We start from the raw sequence: 27,398 nt of genomic DNA, 5'->3' as shown, positions 1-27,398 counted from the left end.
GAATAAAACAACGTGCTTTGCACGAAATAGAAGTGAGTCGGGAAGTTGGACGCAAATTAATTTCCAATTGAATCGATTTGTTTAAAGCATCAGCATTCTTCAGCGATGAGACGATTCATTTTCTAGAAAATGTAATCCAAATCTTAAATCTAATTGGCAGTCATTGGTTTTATTTTAAATTATCTTGATTTATCATAGGAATATTAATACACTCTATATACATTACCAAATATATATATGACTAATTTTGATTCAACAACATTTTTTAAAATGAAGTAATACGATAAGCATTATGGGTAGAGCATATATAATCTTCACGGTGCAATGACAGTTTCTCTTTTGGCATAAAAGGGTCTTACGGACAAACAAAAAAATTTCTCATCTATAGTAAATATTTCAAATACGTGGTTAAATAAAGGAAGGGGGGAGATTGCTGTAAAAAGTATATAAAGGAAAAGATAAGTTTTCTTATTTGCGCGGCAAAAGGGGGGGGGGATACAAGACTGATCGAAAGTGAAAAAATGAATTTCAGACAAGTTGAAAGAATCCGAGTGAAGGAAAAGAATAAATAAAGTATATATAATCTATAAAAGAGAAGGGACATTACAAATTCCAAAGTTTTCTTTATAACTATGGAATGCTTAGAAATATGTTTTGTGTATGTATGTGAGTGTGTATGTTACGTCTTGACAGATCCACCCCCCCCCCCCCCTCTCCTTCTTCATAACAAAAAGTCATTCGTAAACTCTACTATTGAACGACACTTTCGTTTCCAAAAGCGGTATTGAATTTCGTTTTAGCTGCCGAAGTTCTAAAACGTCATTGGAATTGGATGACTCGCCGGAATTTATTTTGCTTCCAACTTGCTGCCATACATGCCGCTTTGTTGAAAATTTTATGTCGATGTAATCGGCAATTGATTGGAGAAAATTATGCTTACGGAAATCTAACTGACGATAAATTATGAAAATCACCTGAGTAAATGAAAAGCAAGTATAATTTCTCTTGATAAAGTCGTAAAATAAAGGCAATGTTTTGAAAAATAGAATGGGCTCAACGATGAAATTTTTTTCTGCTCTCATTCGCTCAGCTATATACATTAAATGCAATGCATTTCGAATATCATAATTCTGTGTAATTAAAAACTTTAGCTTGAAATCTGTTCTAAGCGAAAATATATTTGTAACTTAGGAAATATTCAAAAGCCTTGAAGGCTTCGAAAAATATTCCAGCAGAAAAATTGTCAACGACTGAAAAAAAATCAGTCTTCAAATATTCAGTCTTTTTATGCGAGAAGCTTGAGTTTACTTTGGGTTTATGGCCTATGAATCATTATTTAGCCATATTATGTCAAACTGATTCCGATGTTATAAGAAAAGGAAATGCGACTTTATTGCTGATATCGTTTATTATAAATTTTGAGAACCATGATGAATAGAAAATTTGATAGTTTTTGTCTTTCCTTGTTTAGATAATTTCTTGCATAGATACAACTGTTCCAGTCTTCCATTTGCTTAAAATGCAAATCATGTTTGTTGAAAACATTTTTACGATTTTAAAATATGTCAGTTTTTGTACGCATTTCTTAAAAGAAATCTTTCTATTTTTCATTCTGTTACTACCCCCTTTGAATGAAATAAATTTGCCCTCCGATATTCCAGAATTAAATGAAATTAAAGAAACCGATATATTTAAAGAATGAATTTATCTCAACTGCGAAGAAAAGAAGAAAAATGACTCTTTTGATAAAGGAGAAAAAAACATTCCTCTTTCCGATGACGCTTTGAAAATGGTCGCCTTTCAATTGCATTCTTTCTTATCCGTCGGTAAACCTCAGCAATGTTTGTGTTTTTCGGGCACCCTTTTAAAAGCGCCGAAATTAACACATTACGTTGAAAACCGCGAAAATGTTGGATCGTTTCGAGATTGTTCTTCGTTCACTTGATCGATGAGCGTGGAGCCAGGGAACGGTTCACTCACTTCATTGCAAAGAGGAACACTCCTTTCCACAGCTACGTGTGAAGCACTTAGTTACCCACATTCAATCCAGGGATTTTCTCCTCATTCACATTGAATCGACCCTCAGCTCCGGCCATTGCAATAAACCCAAATGAAAAGGCACTTCAGTTAACTCTCTTAAGCGCAGAGCCAATTTTATTTCGATGAAACATTTTAACTTTTCATCTGTAACTGGAAAATAAAACTGCCAACTTTAAAGATACATTCTTTCAGAACTGGACAAAATTTAACACACTGCATGAAAGAATAAACACTTACCTTCCAATGACTCATCAGTGAAGATGACTAAAAGTAATTAAAACATACTTACTGAATTCCATTGTCTGTCATCAAATAACGGAATTTTACTCAGTAAAAAATATCGATTATTTATTACATCGCAGGGGGAGGGGGGAATGCAAATTAATAATACAAATTTACTTACTGATTCGCTCTTCCAAATGCCATTTTGACCGTAATTTTAATCTTTTGTTTTATTTTTATTTCGTAATGAAAATATTTTGAAAATATTTCTCTTACCTCCCAAATAGGTTGTTTTCTAGTTGTTAACAAGACATTAATTTTTTTCCAATTTTTCATAATTATAATTTAAATGATAATTAATATATCTTTTACAAGAGGCTCAGAATTTTTGGAAAAAAATAGAGTTCAGTGCTTTCTTCTGATCAGTTTTAAGAATAAAGGTGCGGAGTTGGCAACCTTGTTGTAAATCAAGCCCATTTAATTTTGGGCTGCTTACCAACTTCCTGATTTAATGTCATACCTACTGTTATACCCGCTTGTCTTTCTTTCTCCCACTTCAAGACGTTAATACTTGACTATTGACGCTCTGACTACTTCCGCACTGGCATTTTGGAAGACGAATACGAGTTGGGCATGTATCTGGATCCGTAGCATAGATCTCGATGGTTAAGAACTTAGGGTTTGGGTGTCATTTCTTCAGTCCAAATCCCCTGCAAAGTTAAGTTACGAATTCAAAATTGAGGCTTTGAAAGCGATCTGCTTACAAGGTTTAAAATGTAAGCAAAAAACATAATTAAAACAATCATATAATACTTATTATCTCTACGGATGTTCAACGAAATAAAACAGATTCTATCGAATAAAAGGTGGCAGCTGAGCAGAAGTTGACAATGTGAAGTCCTGCCGATCGTAAAATCTCTTAAAATAATGCATTCTTTTTCCGTTATTGAAAAATTTAACGTCTTGAAGTGGGACAGATTTATCCTTTTAACAGTTTATAAATCATCTTTAAAAGTTATGGAATATTACACTAACCATAGAACTTGAGATGCTTCAGACCTCCTGAAAAAATCAAGTCCCCTACCTGGCAGTCATTTAAAACTCCGCTTCGTTTCTTCTCAAATTTCTTTGTCAGTTAGACTTTTCAAAGAAAACATTTGAATAGAAAGATCACAAACGATTAAACGAAATCAAAATAATTTATGAACTGATAAAGCTGAACGGTTGCTTCCTACCTTGTCCATACACAAACGGCAAAAGAAAAGCAATAAATTTCCCTTTCATAACAAATGAAAAATGATCAACCGCCAGGGGGCAGGGAATATACGGGAGTAGAACAGGAAAGCAAATTGTTAAAACAATTCTCATTCCGACTTTGGAGTAAGAGACATGAAAATTATCTTCTTCACTATTGTTGCTCGAGCATGAAGTAATATTTCTAACGCTTGACAATTGAAGTGTGACTCCAAATGCAAACGCGTGACTGCATCTGGATGTGACTAAAGCAACAGCTTGTAATCTCACTTGTGCTTGATTTCCTTTGTAAACCACGAATGCCGTGATGCAGATCAACAAACTGGCGTCATTAAAAAGCATTAGAGTAGAAGTTTTATCAAGCGAACATTGGGAACTACTTGCAGAATCAAGATGCAGATTGATTTAAAAGTCTTAAAGGATAATGCAGGATTCAGATTGATTTAAATGCTCAAAACGATGATTTAAAAAAAAAATTTGACAACTTTGTTCATGGAAATAACATGCTTGATTATTCTAATACTTTGTGAAACCATGATACTGTAAATAAAGGATGATAAATGGTTAATTTCTGTTAATTCATTAAAATTATTTGATTTCTATTGATAATTTTAAATGGAAATATTGATGCAATTTTTTATTTCAGATAGTAAAGCTTCGTGTAATTTAGCAGCAGTAAATAATTTTTATAAAAGACTATAGTTAATATCCACTTTAATAATTTCTTTCTCTTTAACAATTCAATTGAATTACTATATTTCGTAATTGAAATCATAATAATTATTTTATAATGGTGCGTATCTTTTTTCATAAAAATTCTTTCATTTATTTTGTTCAAGTTCATAGAAATATTTAGAATTTTATACACGCTTAAATACTTTCAAGTCAAATGGGAAGCAGAAGATAGGAATTCAAGGGCGCACGTTTTACAAATAAATAATTTAAACGTGACGTGAATGCAGAAAACAATTGTAAATGTTCATGGTAAAATGCCGCATTTATTTACCAAATATCAAATTGTTTCAAAATTGTTAGAATCTTTTTAATCGATGCTCAGAAAAAATTAAAAACAAAATTCTAAAAAGAAGGAACTATTTCTTGAAGATTCTTCTAAGCAATTGAAGATAAATGAAAGCAAAATAATTCGAGACAATCAGTAAAAAAAAAAAAAAAAAAAAAAAATTGTAATTTCTAAAAAGTATTAAAGTTATATACAAGAGAATTTTTGGAGGTGTTTTTTTTTTGTTTGTTTTTGTTTTTGTTTTTAATATACCAATTATTTTTGATCGTTTCAAATCATTTACAACTGTTTCATTGAATACATTTTTAAAAGAGAATTTACTGGCAGAAATATTCACAAAACGAAGTTTAACAAATCCTGATAATCAATCGACTTAATTAAATAAATGCCTAGGGTAAATTGCTTTTGGATGGTGGTGTGAAGGGGGGAAGCGCCACATAGAAAAAGAAACAGCTGTAACAGTTTCAGATCTTCCTTCTATTCAGCATCGGAGGAAAATAACTAGTTAAAAGGCAAGATCAAAGTGCGATTCCCTTTCAAACTGACAGCACAAGGTTAAAATGTTGCGTAAATGCATGATAACAGCGTAAATAGAATTAATTCGCATGTAAATACGGATGACATCTAAAAAGTCTAGCCGAGTTACAAAACGTGCTGGGATAACAAAACATTTTCCAATTCAAAATGAAAAACTCTTCGAACACCAGAATGAAATCTTCAACAAACTAGTGACAAAATAATTATTTCGCATTGCTTCTTTGTTTAATAAGCCCGTTCAATTTACAATAAAAGCAATATTTAAATTTACTAAGCAGCTTGATCGCGAAACGGTTCCTAAATTGACAAATAAGGAAGCTGACAAGAAAATTGCACCATAATGCTTTAGTTAGATCTACTTCATTCATAACTTAATGTACAATGAATGGATCTTAACCTCCTCCACATAGGCGTAAATCTTTGGGAGGCGTAAAAGACACTTGTCTACTTAGTAAGACCCATAGCTACAACGAGAGAGCATTTATTTTCTTCTCGACTATTTTTATCTCTCACGTTACACCCCGGAGTGAAATATTAACTTCTTGGCGTTAAATGTAGTCGAGAAAGCCGTTGAAAAGATGTATTGTTTTCATATTTTTTCCACACGTGCCACTGCTTAGGTGACATTTTTCTTCTTTGATATTACAAAGCTGTTGTTCTTCCGAAAATATTATCGTTGTTAAACACTTTTTTGCAAAAAGCATTAACTTTTTAGCCGGTTTTCAATCGATTAATAAATAAATTATCAATAAAAACCGAAGAATAAATTTTCATGTCAGTAGAAGGCTCAAATTTTAAACATCGGATGAAAAAGTTAATCCAAATAATTACGATGAAAATTCAATAAAAATTGATGTCCTTGTCAATTGAAAATTAAGATCATGTTTCCATTAGGTTTGAAAAAGCAATATTTCTTTAACAATCTAGTTTAAAAAAATAACACATTTTATCTTCTTTCCTTTATGAGCACAATATATATAAATATGTTTCGATGCACATACTAATAAAAAACGGTTACTTATATACAATTTACTAAATTATTGATCGTTTATTCATATTTGTGAAGAAAAGACCTTTTTCATTTGAGTTAATTTCCATCTATACAGTTGAAACAATTGAAAGAAGTAGCTTTTGCGTAATTTTGATACGTCCCTTAATTTAAGAATTCGTTACTTGACGATGATAAACGCAGCTCCGATTCAGGATGGGTTAAGAAGAAAGTTGGATCAGCATCGACGGAAAAGCAAACTGCCTCCCAAACTTCTCTTGCTGTACATATTATTGTTGAGTTAGTTGTTCGTCGTTTTCTTTCCTTCCAAATGGATTAATTTATCTTGCACTTGTGAAGTAAAGGCGAGCGACCGGCTGGCATTTTGAAGTTTCCAATTCGTCGCGGAACTTCGCAACGTGCTCATTAATCAACTGGAACTCATTAATTGCCTTCAAATTCAGATTCTGTGAAGTTTTTCTTCACCACCAACTCCTTTTAGTTTGCTATTACCCCAAGACTGCAGAAAGGGTTTATTCTTTGGTGTCTCCTCCTGAAAGAATTCTAGGCAGGAGAATATTTCCCTCTTAAAATTCTTATAACAGTATCTGTATGCAAAATTTCGAGAAGCTAATTTTTCCCTTAAGCTGTTCTACGCATAAATTTTAATAGATAATAAATACTCCTCCATGACGGAATGCAATTTTTAACCAAAATCATTTCATTACTTAAAAGCTGAACTTAAGTACTAAGACTATATTTATTCTTAGTTAGGAGGCTGGATGTTCATAAGTTAGAACAAAGTTTTAATATTCATTACAATATGGTTTTTTCAATTTTTAACGGCATAGACTCTACCATCTAATCTACTGGGTAATAGGTATGCTGTACTTTTTTATGGTGCAAGGACCACAGTATCTGCCTGACCGATAAATATCTATTATCTAAATTATCATACCAAAATTTAAATTATCATGATGGCCGAATAAATGATTTATTAAGAAATTTTAAGATTGGTTCATATTGGGTTTTGATTTCTAGTAAATTGAAAGCTTTCAAATCCCAGCAAAAAAATTTCAAAGCCAACAGTATAAAATGAAAATCTACATTCCCCGTGAATGTTAGATTTTGAAACTACTTCAACTTATTTATTTATTATTTAATTTTTACAAACTTAAATGATGAATTACTTTTGCACTGGTTTATTATGTTAATTTATAATTAATTTTTTATTGCTTATGCATGTTTGTATTTTTTTGTAGTTATTATTCAAATGAAAAAATGCAATTAGGACGTCTTTTTAAATTATTTATCAAACATAATCATAGAATTCTTTGTTTGTTACTTTTTTAAAATTTAATGCAGCTCTTTTTATTTCAAGCTTAAAAATGGTTTTGCTTCTAATTCAATATGAGATTTAGTTACATAACAGTAAAATAATGAAATAAAATGTGATAAGTTATCTCTCTATTTAGTTAAGTTTAATATTGTGCGAGTATCTTCCAGGCTTTTAGTCAAATGAAAAATTTCCTCAATGTGCCTTTTGTCCCTCGTGAGGCGGTTAAATGATTAAGCAAGTCCGATTGATTCAACTCTTGCGATTGTTGAACAAAATATCGTTTACGAAAATTAAGTCTTCTACCGAACAGTGTTAGAAGAACGAAAACTGGGAGAAAACCAAAAGAGAAAATATTGTCCTTGTGGTTTCAGTGTCCCGAGTTGGTGACACTTTTGACAGCTGTTGATGATGATGGATAACCTTCATCTGTAGAATTGATCTTCAAGCACAGATAATTCTCTCAAAAAACGAAAACCTTTCCAAAAGAAAAAGTTATCTTTGGTTACTCTTCCGTTCTCTTTATTCAGAACTGGTTTCAGCATTTTTGTTGGTACAACGGTCAACTGATTCCCGTTGCTGCTTTAAAAGAGAAAAATACTATGCTTTTTTTCCCTTCTCTTCCATCTTTTCCCCCGTTTTCATCATACTGTCTGCCTTGGAAGCAATCCAAACACTCAAAATTCATTACAAGTCTTCGTGTAAATCTTTCAAGATATCAAGCTTATTTCCTTTCAGGCTAAGATGATTTATAAGTAAAAACTATTTATTAAAAATGAGAAGTTGTATTTCTTTGCGTTTGTTAGTTCAATTTCTTGTTTTCTTTTATTAAGTGCATATGCGTTGAATGCGTGTTTATATGCATGATTTATTTTGCAACATTTCAACAGATCTCACAACTAACTGATCCAACTAGATTCTTAATGAAGACGACAATCTAAGTTCAAATCAATTCAACTCCTGTAACGCATCTTTAAAATCTATGCATCTTACGATGTTTGACCTTTTTAAGAAACATTTCGCGTTGTCAGATATAATATTACATCATTGTTTGATTCTTGCCTGTTATTGTCAACTATATTTTTGATAGAAGATTAATTCATAACTTAATTGATGAAAGAAATAACACCTGAGAAATATTTATAGCAAAGATTTAAAGAGAATAAATTCATTATGCATTTTATTAAATAGGTAAACATTTCATACCACTTCCATATTTATATATACAATTTATAATTAAACTGGATGTTTATATATATGTATTACTGCTATATGGTCACAAACAGCACAATTGCGTGATGAAAAATGCATTTAGTTATAGTAATTGTTTTAATAACCTTTTTTATAGTTAATTTTTAAATAGTACCCATTGAAGTTTTGTAGTTAAAAACATTTGGATGTCATACTCAATTATGATGCAAAATTCAATTTCCGCGAGTTTTGCTTCGATTATTACTCGTATTGTTCCGCCGCAACTCCCGCGACCTTGAAATCCTAGCTGTAGACATCATCATCACTCGTCATTTAAATTAATAACCAAATTCTCAAAGGAAATGCAGGATTCTAATTAAGAAATGTCAAGTTGGATTGGAACAGCATTTCTAATTCTTTCACAACATTCGCAACGCTTCACTCATCCGGCGGGGGAGTGACTTTTTACTTAGCTTGGGGCATCAGAAGGATTACAGATACAAAAAGGTGTTTATGAGTACACCAGGTGCATTCGAAGTCACTGTTTCTGACAAAAGAAAGGAGCCCGGATGGGAAGCGAGAAAAAAATGTTTAAAAAAAAGAAGCCCACCTGTCTGTCGTGTCTCGCGAATGACTGAAATTGATAAATGATCTCTAGCATATGCATTCTGAGGAAGATTCATTACAGGTCTTGATGTCTACTCAAAATCCATTTAGAACTTTGCCGAAGTGCATCAAGCCCAATGTGAGATCTTATCTGTAGGGAGTCTTCGTCTGTGCCCCCCCCCCCTATCCCTCAGATTCTTAAGATTTCTTCTTTCGTATAACTGAATGTCCCAAATTGACTCACAAAGCCTCGTCTTACACACTGAGAAATTCAACTGAAACCGTTCGTGTTCCTCAAAACTGGTGGGGAGAGTTTTCGGGAATTAAATCAATGCCTACAAATGTGGAAAAGAGAATTGGAAATAAATTTGTGCGTAAAGGTGCATTGATACAAATGTTATTTCATTCACATTGCTTGAAATTTTTATTTAATTCCATCAACGAACTACTATGATTGAAGAAATACTACCAATAGTAATCACAGCAGTACAGATTTGTAGAAAATTCTATCACAAAATTTCTGTATCATAGAAAAGTGGAATGATATAATTTTTAAGGAAATAAATTGATAACTTCTCTGTACTGCCTCCAGTAATACCCATCTTCGATTTTAAATATAGTTTTGTTTAAGCATTTTAAAATTTAATTTTGAAAGCATTTTAAATTTTGACCTTGCACTAATGTCTATTATTTTTTATGTTTCATATGCCGTTGATTCCTATTATTTTAATAAATATATATTTATAGTTCTATTATAAATAAGAGATGATATTTCAGGTAATCGACATATCTTATTACTCTTCGCGTAGAATATTTTTAGAGGCAAGTTCATTTATCTATATAATTCTTTTAAAAAAAAGGGCCAAATTTTTGAGTGTGATGATAGTTTAGCCAAATTTGACATTTTTCAATATGCTAAATGCTCTTTAAACAGCTTAATAACTTATTGTAAAAGAGTAGTTTAAAATTATTTGCTTCATGTATCATGAGGATTGATTCATATACATAGAGCTAAATAGTAAATTCTTGAATTCTATACTTCAAGAGAAACCATTATTGTACGAATTTCTAATGCAAAAAAAAAAAAAAAAAAGAATCGATTTGATGGCATTTTTTAATTCATTCTAATTATCAAAAATAGGAACTATAATGCTCGCTCAAATTCATGTTTCAATATCAAGAATTACAAAACTTGAGTGTAATGTTTTTACCGAACAAATCTGCTAAAGCATTAAAATTTAACTATTTATCTAAGATCTGCTAAGTCTTTTCAGCTTTTATGCTATACTCCCATATTTATTAAGATAACTTTCATTTCTTTATTTTCTATTCGAAAATTTTATGTTACGTATCCTTATTAAAGTGTTCTTCTGCTCAATCATTTTAATAAACATTCTTTTCTCATATATTAAATATCCAACATATTAAAATATCCAACATATTAAAATATCCAACATATTAAAATGGGTATAATCTCTGAAAAAAATAATTTTTTCGATTAAATTACTCGCGTGATATTTTTTAAATAATAATTGTGTTTTAAATTAAAACCTTAGTATGAAAAATTATGCATAAATTATAAATATTTAAATTAAAAATTATATCTATTCATTGGGTTTGTACAATGTTCTATTTTTAAGATTATATTTTGCTTCTAAAAGTAAATATAAAAGCTTTAGATGAATAAATAACTACTTAAAGAGTAATGTTCACGTTATAAAAGATATGGCTCATGACATTATTTACGGAAGGAGAAAACACCAATCAGACAACGTCGAAAGTGTAGCGCGCGCTCCAATAAAAACTGGTTTACACCCACTAGTTTATATGACGATTCTTCCCTCACACGGTGTTTATTCGTTTACATTTGACTTTATTATTTTTATAATAAAAAAATATTAAATTTCGTCATTATATACGAATGTTCGATACAATCAAAATTATACATGTTTGAATTATGTTGACTACAAAATGACATTTTTATAGATTTCTAGGTCGAATTTAAGATTTGGATGTCTCTTCAAATTTGAGACCTATATCTGCTTGGTAGGCCAATGATAATGAATGTTCACTGGGATGATATATCAGCTTGGTAATCTAGTCTTTAATTACTAAAGTTTAATATCAAAACTAATGTAAACACCAAATCAACACCTGGCAAATTAAAGTTGTAAAAATTAAAATAATGGTAATATGTCATTTTAGTTTACTGTACTCATTATTGATAAGGCGGAATCGTCTAATTAAGCACATCTTATTTTACTCTCTTCATAATAGAATTTTAGCACTTTGCTTGAAAAAATTGATTTGAGAGGTAATTAAAAAAAAGGTTATATAATTTTAGTATAGTAAGTAAATATTTTAGTAATTGATAAAGATTTGAATAATTTCAGCATTTTCTTATAATTTTTAGCTTTCACCGGAAATTATATGTTTTATATATAATTGAAATGTTATAATATAATTTCTATTGCTGTTTAAAACAGAGTATTTTCAACATTTTTTTTTTAATTTTGTTATATCTTTTATAAATCCTTCCAATTAATTGCCTTGTATAACATAAATCTCATTCAATTTTCTTTATTTTCTACGTTGGTTAATAAGAGGGTATGATTTTAGATTATGGAAACCTTGTAAGTCACCAAGCAATTATCTGATAACATAGTCGAGGAAAGCTATTGACGACTCTATTAGCTTATTTCTTTGATTAATTACTTAAAATTCTCGAAAATCGATAAAGTTGATGATAGATACACTGTTCCAGTGTGCTTCGAATTAATGAAAAGGATTTCAAATTGAGCTTACGGTAAATTTTGTTTACTTTATTGAAGATATCGCTTAAAGCCGTCCTAATCTGCATAAGAAGGAAGGAATTACTGCATTTAAGCTTTCGAAACATTTAACTTGACATCCAAAAATGATAAGACTCAAGCCCATGCATAGACACCGCCAACTTGGGAGGAGGCTTAAGAACCAACTAAAAGTACATTTAGACCAATTTTGACTGATAAGGTACCATAAAAGATAAAAATAATGCAGCGATTTTATATATAAGTCTTAAATAAAGACAAGAGAAGTCACCTTCATTTGATATCTTCATCTACAGAGAAGAGAACGTGCGTGCACCGAATAAATGATAGGGGAAGCAGGGGTCATCTTCAGTGGTGTCAAGAGCACTGGAAGCGTTTCTTGCATTCATTGAATTGTGGGAAATTTCTGTCGGTCATATCGCGGTTTTTTTAGTTTCTGACTTAGGATGTATTAGGTGTGAAAATTGGAATATCTAAGCTTTAAGTTAAGAATGAAGAAGCAAAATTATGTCCAGATGGATGATTTTTTCCCTCACTAAAGATATTAAGCGAAAGATTTTTAATTAATAAAATATTTGCTTATCATCTGCTTTTCATAATTGCAAAACATTTGCAATAAGTTTGTTCGGTAATCTATTAGCATTATTTTTAAAAATCGTATCAATAGCAAGCAAGGTTTAAATTGTCTCATTGAAATAAATCGATATATATTAGTTTGTAAAACCAAAACTCAATTCCTGAAAAAAAATTATTCTGAAATTTATTAATATTATAATACGATTCAGTAAGCACCATAAGTCCTTTTCTAGTTAATTTTGTTAAAAGAATTTTTATATATTACTCAAGAATGTTATGCTCATATTTTGCATAATGAATAATATATAATTCATATATAGTTGGGGTTTTTTTACTTGGAGAAATTATTTTTAAAGTAAATAACAAGGCTTACTGTTGTTATGGTTTCAAGATCTCGAGTGCATACACTCGAATATTAATATTTCCTTAGCATCAAAGTGTTGTACTTTGTATACAATTGTATGTATTTATGATACGCATACTTCGATATTACTTCTTCCTTTTCAATTGTGCGAATTGATGACAACAAGAATTTGGAGCTAATCGAAAGTTTGATAAGGACGCTATTTAATTTCTGAATAAAAAGGATTTAAAAGATTTCCCTATATAATTTTACTTTGTCTTAAGATCACTAATATTTCTATTGCTAAAATTCGAGATTTTTTTTGTTGTGTTAATTGTTTAAAAATTATTTCAGTGAAGAAATTTCTGAAGGAAACGAAATTTAATGCGACAGTTTAAAATATTAAGCTGCAAAAAAATGACAGCAGAAACTTTTGAAATAATCAAACCAGTTAATAATACTATTTAAATATCATTGGGAGATCCAAGCTCACAATAACAGCTTCTCTTGAGAATACACATTAGACAAGGGAAAACATGGAATGGGGTAAATGTTCAAGCAGGAATTCGTTTCTGCATTTCCTTTTCAAAAGGAGGGGTGTAAAGGGAGAAAACCCTAGAATCACTCATAAGTCACGCATGCATATTCTCCTGTGTATAAGAACTCGAGAACCCGCGAGGGTGACTTTGAGATCACGATCTCCTGCTGTTTACTGGCCCCCATGCCAAAGCTAAAGGAAGAAAGCGAGTTTATGCTTTTGATGAAAAATTTTGCTAACAGCAGGTGTGACATACGATATGTATCTGAACAATTTCCAAAATAATGCTATTTTTTTTCCCCCTTTCTCAGCGTTTATTTATTTATTTGTTTTTTAACGTTTTTGTTTCTCTTTTGTAATTTCAGCTGAATATACAAAACTCAGTATAGAAGAAAAATATATTACTTTCATTAACTATTAATTCCATAAGGCAGAGACACATCTTTAAGAGTACTAACAAATGCTCACTTGATTAAATAAGTCACATTTTTGTTACAGGTAAGTAACTACATGTTCATAACAATTATGTAATGCTAAAATTCAAATACAATTTTCATTCTAAGATGATTAATTCAATGTTTGCTATCGTGAAAAATAAATTTTGTAAGTCGCTTGGTGTATATATAAACAATCACGATATGAAAATATTAAAATTTAAATCATGTCCTCTATTAAAAGATGTATTTGCTTATTTTTCATTGAACTTGACTGTAAAAAAAATATTTCAATTACAATCACGTAAAATTTTCAGATACGACCTTAAGAACTTCTAAGATTGTTATTTTCCCTTTCTTTAAAATCGAATCTTTTTTTTTTTGTTGTTGTTGTTGTTGTTGTAAAATTATATGGGCATTTTTTTTTCCCAAAGAACCTCTTTAATTTTTAAATATTCATCCCCCTTTGATATTTTTCGATTTTCTGAACTAATTAGAGACAATGCAGATCAAAGAAAATGAACATTTAAACAACTCATCTAATGCATCTATCAATGAATTTTGATTCCACCCTTTCAGTTCTATGAATCAGAACATGGGACAGAATGTGAATGAAGAGCATATTATGGAGACAACATCCAGCATTAATGACAGTTCTACATTTAGAGGCAAGTGAAAATCTAGTGCAGAATGTGCATTATGCTGACGCATGACAATCGACACGGTGCAGGTTCAACCATTTCAACTGACCCCCGTTCCAATTCTGTTTAGAAGGCGGAGTTGGAGAGTAGTGGTCAACAATACGTATGTTAATTAACATGCAGCAGGCTCCTTAATTTGCGATCTGGAGAACGCAGTGTCTTGACCTTTGTCCGCAGAATTCATTGCTCATAACATTAATGAGTTGTTACAATTCAACGTTTTTCAAATCGATTCTCTTGTCAGAGTCATTCCTAATGCGTCGCAAAGAATCTTCTAAATGGGATTCCCTTATTCAGTGGATTGTATTTAATTTGTACTCTTGAACTATTGTTTTAATTTAAAGAATTGTTGAATTTGTGTATATTGCTTCAGCAAAGCTAATGATACTGATTATTATTAATTACTATAAAGGTTTTGAGAAATATATATTAATTTCTTTTTATGGTTTCAAAATGAATTCGTTGAAATAGTTTCAACGACTATAACTCTTTTGAACGTATTGCTAACACTTTTTTTAAATGATGTAATTGCAGATATTTATATCTATGATTTATATGCATTGTGCTCATAGATGCTAGGCTGAATTAAAATATACAATGTAGATTTTTTTAAATGTATTAAATTAAGAAAACTGATGCAGCAGTTAATTATATGCAATAATTGAATACGGCTTTTGTTTTATAACGAAGGCTCAATTTGAAAATTTTCAATAAAGATTTTTCAGTCTGTCTTTCACATCACTTAATTTAAGAAAAATTATCTTTTATTCAAAAAACTGAATATACCACCTCAAAAATCAAGCATATTTGGTTTAAAACTTGATGGTTATAAAGCTAACTAGTACTGAATCATAAAGAAGATTTATCCGATTCTGTAAGCATTTGTCTTGGACAAGTATATCTAAGCCTTCCGAAAAGAATGCGTTTGAAAAAATGAAAGTTAGCGATGCAAAATACACAAAATAATATGCTAAAAGAAAGGAGCTATCCGATAATGAAAACAAGATGAAAATAAATTGCCAGGAGTCATGTAGAACGTGTACACGTTACCATTCATCACACAAATTCTTATCTGTTTATATTATTAACACACAAGCGGGAGTAAATGCCCAGTGGAAAATAAAAACGCAATTATCAGCAGATAAAGAACAAAGTTTTAAGAGGCACAAAAGCGGGGGTAATTAATTACACTCAAAAAATAATAATAAAAAATCCATTTCCCTATCGGTAAAGGTCGTCACGAAAGAACAAGAGTGATTATATTGATTGTTTATCAGCGCTAAGTTCTACGAAAACTTTTAGCGCTTTCCAACCCCCTTCCCTCCACAACTTTCGGACAAGACGTCGTTTAAACGAATTAAGATTTTTAAAAAATTGATATTGGCTTCTAATGTTTTGCCATTAAGTTGAATGGCTTTTCCCAACGGAAAAGGCTCGACGCTTGGGAAGAAAAAGTTCTAACACGACAAAGCAGATCTCTTCCCCCTCCCCAAGGTTATCACCGTCGAAAGTAAAGGGAGGGGGAGAGACTTGGAAAACATTCAATACTTTTTTTTTTCCTAAAAAAAAACTTAATTTACTTAAATTAATTTATCAATTTCTTAAGCTTTTAAAGCTTAAATTTCTTCTAATTCGCAGTTGAGTTTGCTAAAGAGATTCGTCTAATACACATTTAAACTAATAAAAATTTAAATATGTCTGCTGTTCTGTCTCAGTTAATTGCTAAAATTATTTAATTTTATTTTTAGGAAATTTGTACAGATTAAAGGACGGTGAAAACTGTAAGGATGATATGGAAGTGGAATTTTCAATAAAATTAAAAGAACATTAGAACTGTCTTAAAAACAAGAGGCATTGACTTTTCGAAAAGACTGAGGTTCAAACTCCGATCAAGTAATTCGCACAAAATTAAATATCATTTTAATTCCAACAATTTAATAAAATATTCCAACTATTAACTTAAATTATGCATGCTTTAATAATTCTTTAGCAATGCAACAGATATAGATAAATTGTAATACAAAAAAAAAAAAAAAAAAAAAGTTCAGTTTTGGAAATTTAAAGGAAGTACTTTTCTCCGCCTTTTTTTTTAAAAGAAAGTAATGATTTGCTTTCAGACGTTTGAGAAATTATATATCTTCTTGAAAACGATTGAATTATTAAATAGGATTGAATTATTAAATAAGAAATAATATTCCAGAATGAAAGAAAATCCTTTTAAGATCTAAAATAATTATCTTATCTTATATAATATTATAAATTTCAAATGTCCATAAATTTTTCTAGAATATAACACCGAACTTCTATGATTGTTTTATTTTTAAAAAAATCAAATGCCATTCCACAGACGACCAAATAATTAAAAATTTAAATTAAGACAGTATTCTAAAACTAATTATTTTTTCACAGCAATTAATTTTAGAACAGCCAGGATAAGTTTTTTTTTTTTAACTATTATTAAGGTAATTCTATTTAAATGTTATGACACTGAAAATACTAATACAAAATTAAAAATAAATGAAATATATCAATTTTAATAAAAGTTTGTTGCTTTTATCTTGTCCGATTATTCAAATTTAATATTCAATATCTGCAGAAAGATTTTTATTTTTCAATCAAAACTGTTTTTACGTATTTAAAGCTACTCCTCTTTTTTTTTCCCCCCTATTTATTTTAAAGGTTAAAAACATAAATATAAAGAATAAAAGCAAAAATTTAAAGTCCCTACACCTTATCTATGCAAGTTTACTAAATTTGGTTGAATCGGCAATTTTATTGTTTGTTTCAATCAAAACAGTTGGTAGCTAATCCTTGATTAATTGACACTATAAATGACAATTAGATGTCATTACTATGGATACAAATATAAAATTATTATAAGATTTTTCCTTTTTGACAATTTCATTTCTCTTTCGCGGTGAATGCTTTCAAGCGAAAACAATTCGTTTTGCATTTTAAATTTCTAGATCATTATAGATAATCTGAATTTCATTTTTAGAAGTTTTTAGCTTCTACTTATATATTTTTAAAAGATACTCTAAATCAATTTAACTCATTTCATTCTAACAAATCATCGCATTTTTTTTAACTGAGCGAAGGGGGCAATCTGCATATTTATGAAATGCGATGAAAGAAAATAGTTCATAGATGACACGCTACTTTTCGAATTTTTACACCACACGAAAACGTGAACTTCTCGTCAACGATTGGATTAAACCTGCCATCTCATCCTTAAACCTAATAGCGCGTCTTCGGCAGAATCAAGATTTAAATTTCTAGTGCACAGAACAAACCGGGAGAGTTTTAAGGCTTTTTGCTAAAGAGGCAATTGAATATTTTTAAAAACACAAAATATCGTTTACGTCAGGAATATGTATATGGCCAAACATGACAACCATGAGTTGTAACATACACCTACTGATGAATATTTGTTTTTACCTAGTCTAAAGTCAGATCAAATTTCTGCTTCGCTCAAACTTTCACCCCATGATGTTGATTTGAATATTTTCTCTCTATTTAGACGGCGTAAGAGTGAATCAAGCATGAAATATTTTTCATAAATGTTATTGTGACATATTTATTGAGAGTATTATTTCAAATTACATGGTCAGCTTAGAGGAGAAAATAGTAAGAAGATAGATATCTATATTATTGCAATTCAGCACCAAAAGATACATTTTTCTAAGTAAAAAACTGATTCACAGGTTATCCTCTTGTGAAAAAAAATAAAATCTCTTCAAAATTTGAAATCATTGCTTCTGAAAATCAGGATTTAAAGGTAAAATGTGAAGAAAAATACGAAGTTTCTAATTTCAACCAAAGACATATGTAATTTTTTGTATATGTATATATATATATTTCTTCTTACTATGGTAGCTGTCATTGATATGGGTATCAAGAGCTCTATTAATTCAGCAAGTTTTTCGCAGTTTGAAATGAGTTTCAAAATGTTTTAACTCAGGGAACAAAACAGGCTCAACTTGAAACTGCAAATTTCAACAGGAAAATAGGTGTAAGATGTCTTAGAGGGGTAAAATACAAGGTCGTAAAAAGCTCAGTTATTTCCTGGTCAGTTTATTACTCTTTTCCTTCAGAGAGATATAATCACCCAAAGACTGTAACTGGAGAGATTTGTCAAACTCCAGGGGTTGTACGTCTCGAATCAGCCGAAAACTCATTTGAGATGTGTAATTTAGGTCACTCTAATGTACATATGTATATTTAGAAACCGTACAGAAAATGCCCTTGAAATAAGAATGGTAAAAACGGGAAAAATACTTTTAGAAAGTTTTTATACCTTTTAGATTATCTAATTATTGATTCTCAGTATGATATTTTAACTGAAGGGTAGTGCTCCAAAAGGTTGAATAGGGTTAGATAATGATTAAGACCGCTATCTGTCGTGTATTACATATACCCCTGTTTTCTTTCCTTTGATCCCCCCCCCCTGAATTCAAGACTATAATTAATATCCAGGGGCGTGGAATTCACGGCATTTAATATGACAAGGGATGAATAAAAAAAAATGGACTTTTTTCCAGAAACAAGATATATATAGCTTCAAAAAAAAATGCTGTTTAAAAGCATAGAACCTATGATTAATTTGGAATAAATAAGAACTATTTTTCTACTTCATTTAAAAAATTATTAAATACATCTATTAATGACGACTAATTTCAGAGTACACTGAAAAATAAAGTTTTAAATCTTTTTTTATTATATCAACCTGTCTAACTGTGGAAGATAAATGAATCCAAATGAATCTTAAAAATGTAAGTCATCAAATATTCATAATTCAAAACAAATTCTTCCTTAGATTGCTTATTCTTGCTAGCATAACGGCGCACTTTTTTTTTCCATGAAATAAATATTATAATTGTATTTGATCATTTATTTTAACAGTGGTAGTTATTATTGACCTTGAAAAAAGGCACTCAAGACTCAAGTCATTTGAAAGAAGTAATACACTTTATGGAACGAATAGAATCATCAAATAATCAAAATTAATCCACAGTTTAAATAAAAAAATGCTATTTCTCGATTTTCCAAACTGCTTATTGATTAATTATAAGAAGCAGAAGACCCCGCCAGGGAGTCTAAATGAACTCGTACCTGTCTGATAGTACTAAATGGCATTTAAATTTTTTCCCGAATTTTCATAAAGTGTATAATTTCTAGACTCATCATTTTTTTTTTTTTTTTTTTTCATATTCATCTATATTTACAGAACAAGAAAACCTGAATACATGAAACTCTAAAAATAAATTTTAACTGAATATCCTTGACATAAAAGCATCTTAAATTATATATGGATTGAATTCTGGCATTCTATCTATTTTTAGATTGAATGGATTCTTTAAGCTCAAATTTCGTAAAAAGAAAGAATTTTGGATAAACCAATGAATTTGTTCTTTCTTTTCTTTTTTTCTTTCTGTTTTCTCTTTCTCTTTCACTACCATTTTCCAGTTTAATTTCCATTATCATTAAAGCCAAGAAAAAAAAAATCAATCAACGATTGTGCAAAACAATAAGTGTGAGTCCAATTTTCATAACAAAAATGTATTTAATTGAGTTTCAGATGTCTGATATAAAATAGCTTATCTCAAGGATAAATTCTAAAAATGATCACTATGAAAAATGTAAATAAATAAAAAATGCATCTGAGTAGCATCATTCCAAAAATAATTCAGGGAAAGAAAATCAAAAAGACAAAAGTAATTCTGGTTTCATTCAGTAACATCTAAATTATTTGAGATAAAAAAAAAATTGTTTTGTAGCATATCACTTACTTCGTTTGTGATATGTGAGAAATAGTACGTATTTAAATGCTGAATGAGAACTGCGTATTTCTCTCCAAGAATTAGTCTATAATGCCTTCAGTTTCCTTATGAATTCAAATGTGTGCAACAACAAAAGAGATTCTTTTTCGTGATTGATTAAACAAACTATTCAGCGTGAAAATTCAATCAGTATAATAAAATCAATTCACTCAGAGTCTACCCCCCCCCCCTCTTCAACGAATCAATGTCGATGCAAGAAGTTCAGATCAAATAAATAAATAAAAATAACCGAAGTCATTTTAATAAAATTGTTTGAATAAAAAATACGATTAAAAGCTAAGAACCAATATTTGGACATTTTAACTAATTTTTTTTATTAAGTTTTAATATCAAAAAATACTTTAACGTATTTTTAACATATTCATTATGATGTCATTTAAGAAAATAGCATAGCAATAAAATATTGCACTGGTGAAAACAGATTCAGAAAAAAAATAACGAAATCTAATTAAAAATTTGCCAGAAATTATTTAATATTCCATTCAATAAATTTCGAGCCTCTATTTTCTTTTGTCACATTATATTTTATTCAGAAATATTTTGTTGATTTTTTCTGATAAAAGACAATTATTTGTTGGTTTTTATTTGCGAGTTTCTTATTTTCGCCAATTTTTTGTGCCTATTTTGCATAAAGATGTTTAAAATCAATGCAGCACATAAGCTTTCTGACCGATATTTAAGAAGATATTCTTTTTTTATAAATAAAACAACATTCCCAATGCACTCATTATCTAAATTTCCCTCATTTAACTTTCCAGAACAAATTAAGATTGCCATGACAACCATTTAGTTAGTTCAACAATTAACACGATAATAAAACAGAACCGAAATAAATAGCGAAACTAAAGAGGAGAGAAAAGAGAAGGAAAAAAAATATATAAAAAAGAGCAACCAAAGTGCCTCATGAAACGAAACTCCGGATGATTATCGTCCAGGCAATAAAAAGCAAACGATGTAACCTCCACCATAAGTATTTCGACTCCCAAACTCAAATTAAATGATTAGGCAGTGTCTTTGGCAGCGCTGACTCCTTTGTACTTGAACAGTCTCTTTCCCACCGTTTTATAGTAGCCATAAAAATGTCTAGTCAGCACTCCATTGTAACCTTCGCAAGCGTTTTATGGCCTAAGGCGAAGTGGGACTTGAGCAGAGCTCGGACAAAATTATGGCCGTGCGGAAAGTTTTATAGGCCGGGTTTTATGGTCGAAAGGGAGGGGTAAAACGCACTTTGACAGCAAACTGGCCTCGAATATTTACGGCTATCCGGGAGTCTTGAAAAGCGATGCCCGCTCCTGGAGCGCTCTCAGACGGGGTGAGCCATCCCCACTAGTCGGACCAGATGGTCTACGGCGCCCAAAACGACAAAATCTCGTTTCGTTTTTCCGTACAACAAAAGGAGTAACATCTGGATTGGATTCTCGACTACATTATCTACGGAGGAATAGTTAAGTGATTCTACAGATTAGTTTTTTCCCCCCACCCCTCCCCATCGGTTTGGATCGTACAGCGGAATTGGAAACCCGACAGGCTCATAAGTGACTGATGATTTCTCCCCTTTCAATGAATTTTTGAGAAGCCATAGTTCCGTTACTTTCTTAAGAAGAATATGAGAAGAGAATGAGAGTTCATTAGCGATAACTGCGCCGTCGACCACCAACGGTTCGGCTAAAGCTCTCGGCGGCATGCTGCTTTAGCTGATCGGTGGCGATGACGCTAACTAATCTCGCGACTATTAGGATTCATTCATGATGATTGAAATTGTTTACTGTAGAATAGATCATGAAGGTATGGTACAGAAATAAGAAATTGAGCTTTAAAAATATATGTTAAAATAGTGTTTAAAATAATACATAAACTTCGTTACTGCCGGCGATTAGGCTTAGCAGACGACGAAAAGTTCGCGATCATCGCTAAGCTGGATTGCATTTGGAAAACACAGGTAATGTACCCATATTTTAAATTTAAGTAGGTTTTTATTTTTTATTTTTCTTAGTATTGCAATAATTCATAAACGAAAAACTTTTTAAAAAAATCAATCTGTGTTTAAATAACATGCATGAACTAAATTAACCTTGAATTATTTTTTGTTTCGATTAAGAATATAAAATTTGTTTTTCTTTTCCTTCTTATATAAGAATTATTTTTAAATATTACCGGCCTCGAAAATTAATAAAATCCGAAATATATATTACGATGTATATATATTTCGTAAAAATATATATACATCGTAATATATATTTCGGATTTTAATTATATATTTTAAAACGAAAAAAAAGAAAGAATGTCTTGTAGTATTCTTTTAGTATAGTATACTTTTAGTGTAGTATACTTTTAAAAACAACATATTATAGAAGAAAATATATTTTGTATACTTAAAAAAAAAAAAAAAAAGAATACTGTCTTAAAATCAATTTTTTAAAACCAAAATAATGTGAAATACTAAATCAGGCATTTATTCATATTATGTTACAAATTTATTATGTTTATTAATATGTTTTCTGTTATTCAAATTAAATAATAGAAGGAGTGATTGCTGTTGCTTCATTGATTTCAAATCAAATTGAAAATAATTTTAATTCAGGAATAGTTGCTTGTTAATCCTAAAAAGTATATAAGTCAATATGCATCCTTCACAACAGCTAGAGAAGGATGCATGTTAAGTATCCAGCAAATGACCATGATACATTTTTAAAACAGAATTTGATTGGCAGCTTATTTAACATTGCAAGGATTGACAAAAATCATTTTCATTATTAATTTTCAATCATTACGACTAGAATTCTTGAAATCAAATATTAGATATTTCTTCAAATAATATTTAAGTTACTCGTACCAACTTCTAAAAACAATGTATATAATTTAGTAGTTTCAAGTTTTTGTTCAACAAGATTGAAATAAGTTATATGAATGGCATTATTACACCAACATATGAATTTCCGAAAATATTATTTTTCTAAATATGCTACTATATTTTTTTTTCTGAAATAAAAACAAATCAGTTATTACATATATCATAGGATTATATTATATCATCTGTAAGCATTTAATATATGTATACAAAAATTATTAAATACATTTCCTTTATAGTTAATTATAAAAATTATTGAAAATGTGCATAGAATAATAAAAGATTTTTGTTAATTCTGTTTTTAGAAAAGATTTCTAATATACGAAATGAAATTATAATGTTATATTTACTATGAAATACTTTAAGTATCTGGATTCCATTTCCTTCAAAAAATATTATATACTCATTACTTTAAAAAATAATTCATTTTTTTACATAAATATTCCTAATATAAATGTCTTTCTAATAATTATTTTGTAAATAAACTTTTTTTAAAAATCTTATAGTCTAGCTTTATTTCCAAAAAAACTATTTTGATTGCAGTATTAGCTTTTAAAAAATATCAGCAAATTGTTTTTAATAATTAAACTTTGCTATAATTTGCAAGTAATTTCCAATAATATTTCGTACATAACAATCATTTCAAAGAAAAAAATAAGAATTCATTTTAAATTAAAATTTTCTACGTTTCTTTATTTTCTACTCTGATAATGTATTGCACATATGTAAAATTGTTCTATGTAATAAACATTTAAAAAAAAATTTCAAATTGTCATAGACATAAAAATAAAGTTACTGAAATTGTAAAAAATCACTATTAATATTAAAGTCAATAAACTAAAAATAGTACATAAGAGTAGATACGTCTTTAAAAAAACATATTATAGGACTGAAAATATATCAACACGTTCTTTAGAGTTTATCTTTTTAATTAAATTCTTAATATATTACTGTGTTAAAACGACTTTTTAAAAAAGCATATCATGAACAGCTTCAAAAACTTATTTGGATGGACTAAAAAAATGCGTTGAAAGATGCATCCAATGAATGCATTGAAAGTATTATTTATTTTTTTACAATCAATTCTAAGTGTAAACTTGAATTTCAGTATATTTTTATGATATAGTTTTCTGTAATATAGCGTTTTGTCTTAAAAATTTGTATTTCAAATATTTTTCTAGCTATTATTTCACAGCTTCAGTTGCATGCATATATTTTGTGTTTACCTTTTTTAATGTTAAGAAATAATTTTTATCTTGATAATATATTAATGAATCTCCATATATCAATATTAAGGAATTCTCTTTAACTTTCCTAAAATCTCCATGTAATTTTTGTAATTAATAATTTTAAAAAATCAAATGATTCCTTATTCTCTGTCATACAATGAATGCTCTTGTATTTCATAACAATTCTTGCGATATTAAACTTCTACTTTAATTTTTTTCAAGTAAATTGTAACTGTTGAAAAGCTAGTCACCACCAAACAAAACAACAACGAAACATTTTTAAGAAATAATTGTTACTGTAACTGATAAGATTTCAAAATAGTATAGATTTAATAAATACAGACAATAGTTAAAAAAATCTTTTTAAAAAAAACTGATAAATATTAGGATGTGTAAAAAATATTTTGAGTATACTTTTCTTTCCTTTTCCCAATATACATAATATATTTCGAGTAATAGAAAATTGTCATTAGGTTTGTTAAACTTTAGTGTATTTCCTTTTTAAAAGCAGGAATAAAAAGAATGGCCTCAGCACTTTGTCTTTAAAAGTAAATTTTCAAGGTCAGAAATGTATTATCTGCGATTCTATTAAGATTATTGCAGTGGCTGCTTTCAAATGTTTTCAGTGTAAAATTTAGCATTTATTCGCACCCTCTTGGCAAACAAAAGTTAGGTTAGTTTCTAGAAATAATGTGAAATGTGAGCGAAGCCAACTTACTTTGACCGACATGAACTTTTCTCATCCATGGATAGATTTGCGGTTGATTGCCTTGGAAAGCATTGCCTTTCGGAGACTGTTGCGAAGTTTGCTGGGGTGAGGGAGACTGCTGGGGACTGGAATCTTCAGGTGAGGAATCTGGACTCAAATGCCGACTCGTCGACGACTTAGAAGTCGGTGTCGGAGACTCGCCCTGCTCTGGACTTTCCGGGGGCTGAGAGCTGCTGCTGGTCGTCGAGAGATCTTGCGGCGAAGCGGCATGGACCGTCGGCGGCTCCGCATACTTGCAGCTCGGCACGGGAGTCACGGAGAGCGTCGGAGTCCGTGGACTCTGGCTACTGATGGAATGGCTAAGTCTCTGCTGCTGCGAACAGCTGCTGAAATGGTGAGGGTCCCCATTCTGTGAACTCTGCAAATGTTGCGAATAAGGAGCCCCGTATGTCTGCGGCTGAACCGGTGACGAGGGCCCGTTAAAACAAGTCCCGTACGCCTGAACCGGCGGCGTGTAATAGTCCTGAGCCGTCGGATCTTGTCTGGCTTGACTGTAACACGACGTCAGCGAGTTGACAAACTGATACGAACTCATAAGTTCCTTTTGATTTGTGAGCGGCTATAATTCTGCCAATATCCCCTCGCAATTTTTGATGAATTATAGCTTATACTGTTCGCCAGGAAACCTCCGGCACACTTTTAATAGCACATTATTCCAAATATGGTACAGCCCTAGCGACCACGTGACGCGCCTCCGCCAATCAGAGAGAGCGCAAACTTAGAGTGTATCATTGAGTCGACGAGCTCTCACTTGGACGATTTGCTGCTAAAAGTGTGAATTATCTCGCAATAATTGTTTATTTAAAGTTGTATTTAATGAGAGTGGGGGTCGAAGAGCGTGGCTGCAGAGGTTACCGAACAGAGCGCCAGCTACAAGGTGAGTGGGTCTCAACTCTTCGAGCGCTTCCTTTAGAATACCCGCTCGCAAGTGCTCATAGCGTTAAGGTTGCTACTGACAGCGCCTCCCATCCAACAACTCGTGTTATTCAGCTGCTACGAATCAAGCTGACTTGGCAACTAGCAGCCCTAGCGGCCGTACCACAACAAACGCCTCCAAACACGAGCGCGCTTCCTCTCAAGCGCTTTTCAACACGAATTTTTTTTATTTGTTTAACTGCTTCCACTAAATCTTTCAAATGAATTATTTCTTCTTTTTTTTATTTCTTCCTTTTGGATTTTGATATTTTCTTCTGTAACTTTTTAGAAACTCTTTAAGAAAAAAAGATTTTTACACACAATTACTTTTCTGATATATACGATTACGGTAAATGTGCGATTTTTTATTCTTAGACTTACATTGAAAACTTATCAGAGAAGACTTCAGAAAATTCTTGAAATCTTAGTTTTACAATTTACACTCTTAAAATTATTTACATCATTAAACTTACAAATAACTAATTATTATTGAACTGCTGTGCATTCGAAATTCTACTAAATTTTTTAAAATTATCTTTGTTTGATAAATGTAGCAGAAAGCGCCTAGTATATAAATTAGCTTAGATTTTAATCTACGCCGGTATGCCAAAGAGATCGTTGCTTTCAATTTTAAAGCAATAAATACTGTTTCTAGATTATCTCTCCGAAAAATCTCTAAGAGGAGCTTCTAAAAATATTTATGACTAGTGATACAGAAGGGAAAAGTTGCGATAACTAATGTCCTAGGACGGCCAGGTTGAGATCGTAATCTCACAATACTAATTTAGCCATCGGAAGAGTTCTTAAATGTTGAGCACTGTGAATGTACGTACCAATACGTGACGATTCGTCTGGCAATGTTGATGGTGTGGAGCAACCATCCAAAGTAACTTATGTGAGAGCAGCGGAGAATCCTGTCAGCCCGTGACGTTGTTCTCGAAGTGAAGCAGCTCACGTTCTGAACGGTTGATAACGTTCCAACTTTTTCCTCTCAAGGCTGGTCTTCTCTCCAATAGCTCATTTTCTTGAAGATCGATCCAACTCGTGAGCGAATGAAACGTTCAGTACATGCCCAGGCTCTGCAATCACATTATAATTTCACTCCGGCCGCCCCCGCTCTTCCACCTTGGACCCTGCAATTAATATCTGTCATTCTCTTTCTCCAATTGTTCGCTTTTTTTTTCTTTCTCTCTTTCTTTT

The 27,398-nt window shown here is 30.7% G+C and overlaps 1 protein-coding gene and 1 long non-coding RNA gene across 3 annotated transcripts in view; one reads left to right on the top strand and one right to left on the bottom strand.

The window, feature by feature from the left end:
- The window catches only part of LOC129958198 (homeobox protein Hox-A5-like), a 30,204-nt gene extending 4,179 nt beyond the window's left edge, over positions 1 to 26,025 (bottom strand). The window contains exon 1 of the mRNA XM_056070469.1: positions 25,233 to 26,025. Within this exon, the coding sequence (XP_055926444.1) occupies positions 25,233 to 25,818 (586 nt within the window). The 5' untranslated portion in view covers positions 25,819 to 26,025. The remainder of the gene's footprint in view (positions 1 to 25,232) is intronic.
- Positions 21,484 to 27,398, top strand: part of LOC129958199 (uncharacterized) — an 84,870-nt gene continuing 78,955 nt past the window's right edge. Inside the window, exon 1 of one of the 2 annotated variants that reach the window (XR_008783176.1) lies at positions 21,484 to 22,376. This is a non-coding gene — a long non-coding RNA (uncharacterized LOC129958199). Of the gene's footprint in view, positions 22,377 to 26,023; positions 26,161 to 27,398 lie in introns of those variants that run through there. The other variant, XR_008783177.1, reaches the window with a different exon arrangement.

Source organism: Argiope bruennichi, chromosome X1 (genome assembly GCF_947563725.1).
Source record: "Argiope bruennichi chromosome X1, qqArgBrue1.1, whole genome shotgun sequence".
Classification (NCBI taxonomy): Eukaryota; Metazoa; Arthropoda; class Arachnida; order Araneae; family Araneidae; genus Argiope; species Argiope bruennichi.
Note: the sequence above shows the minus strand (reverse complement) of the source record. Positions and strands in the feature narration are given on the sequence as shown.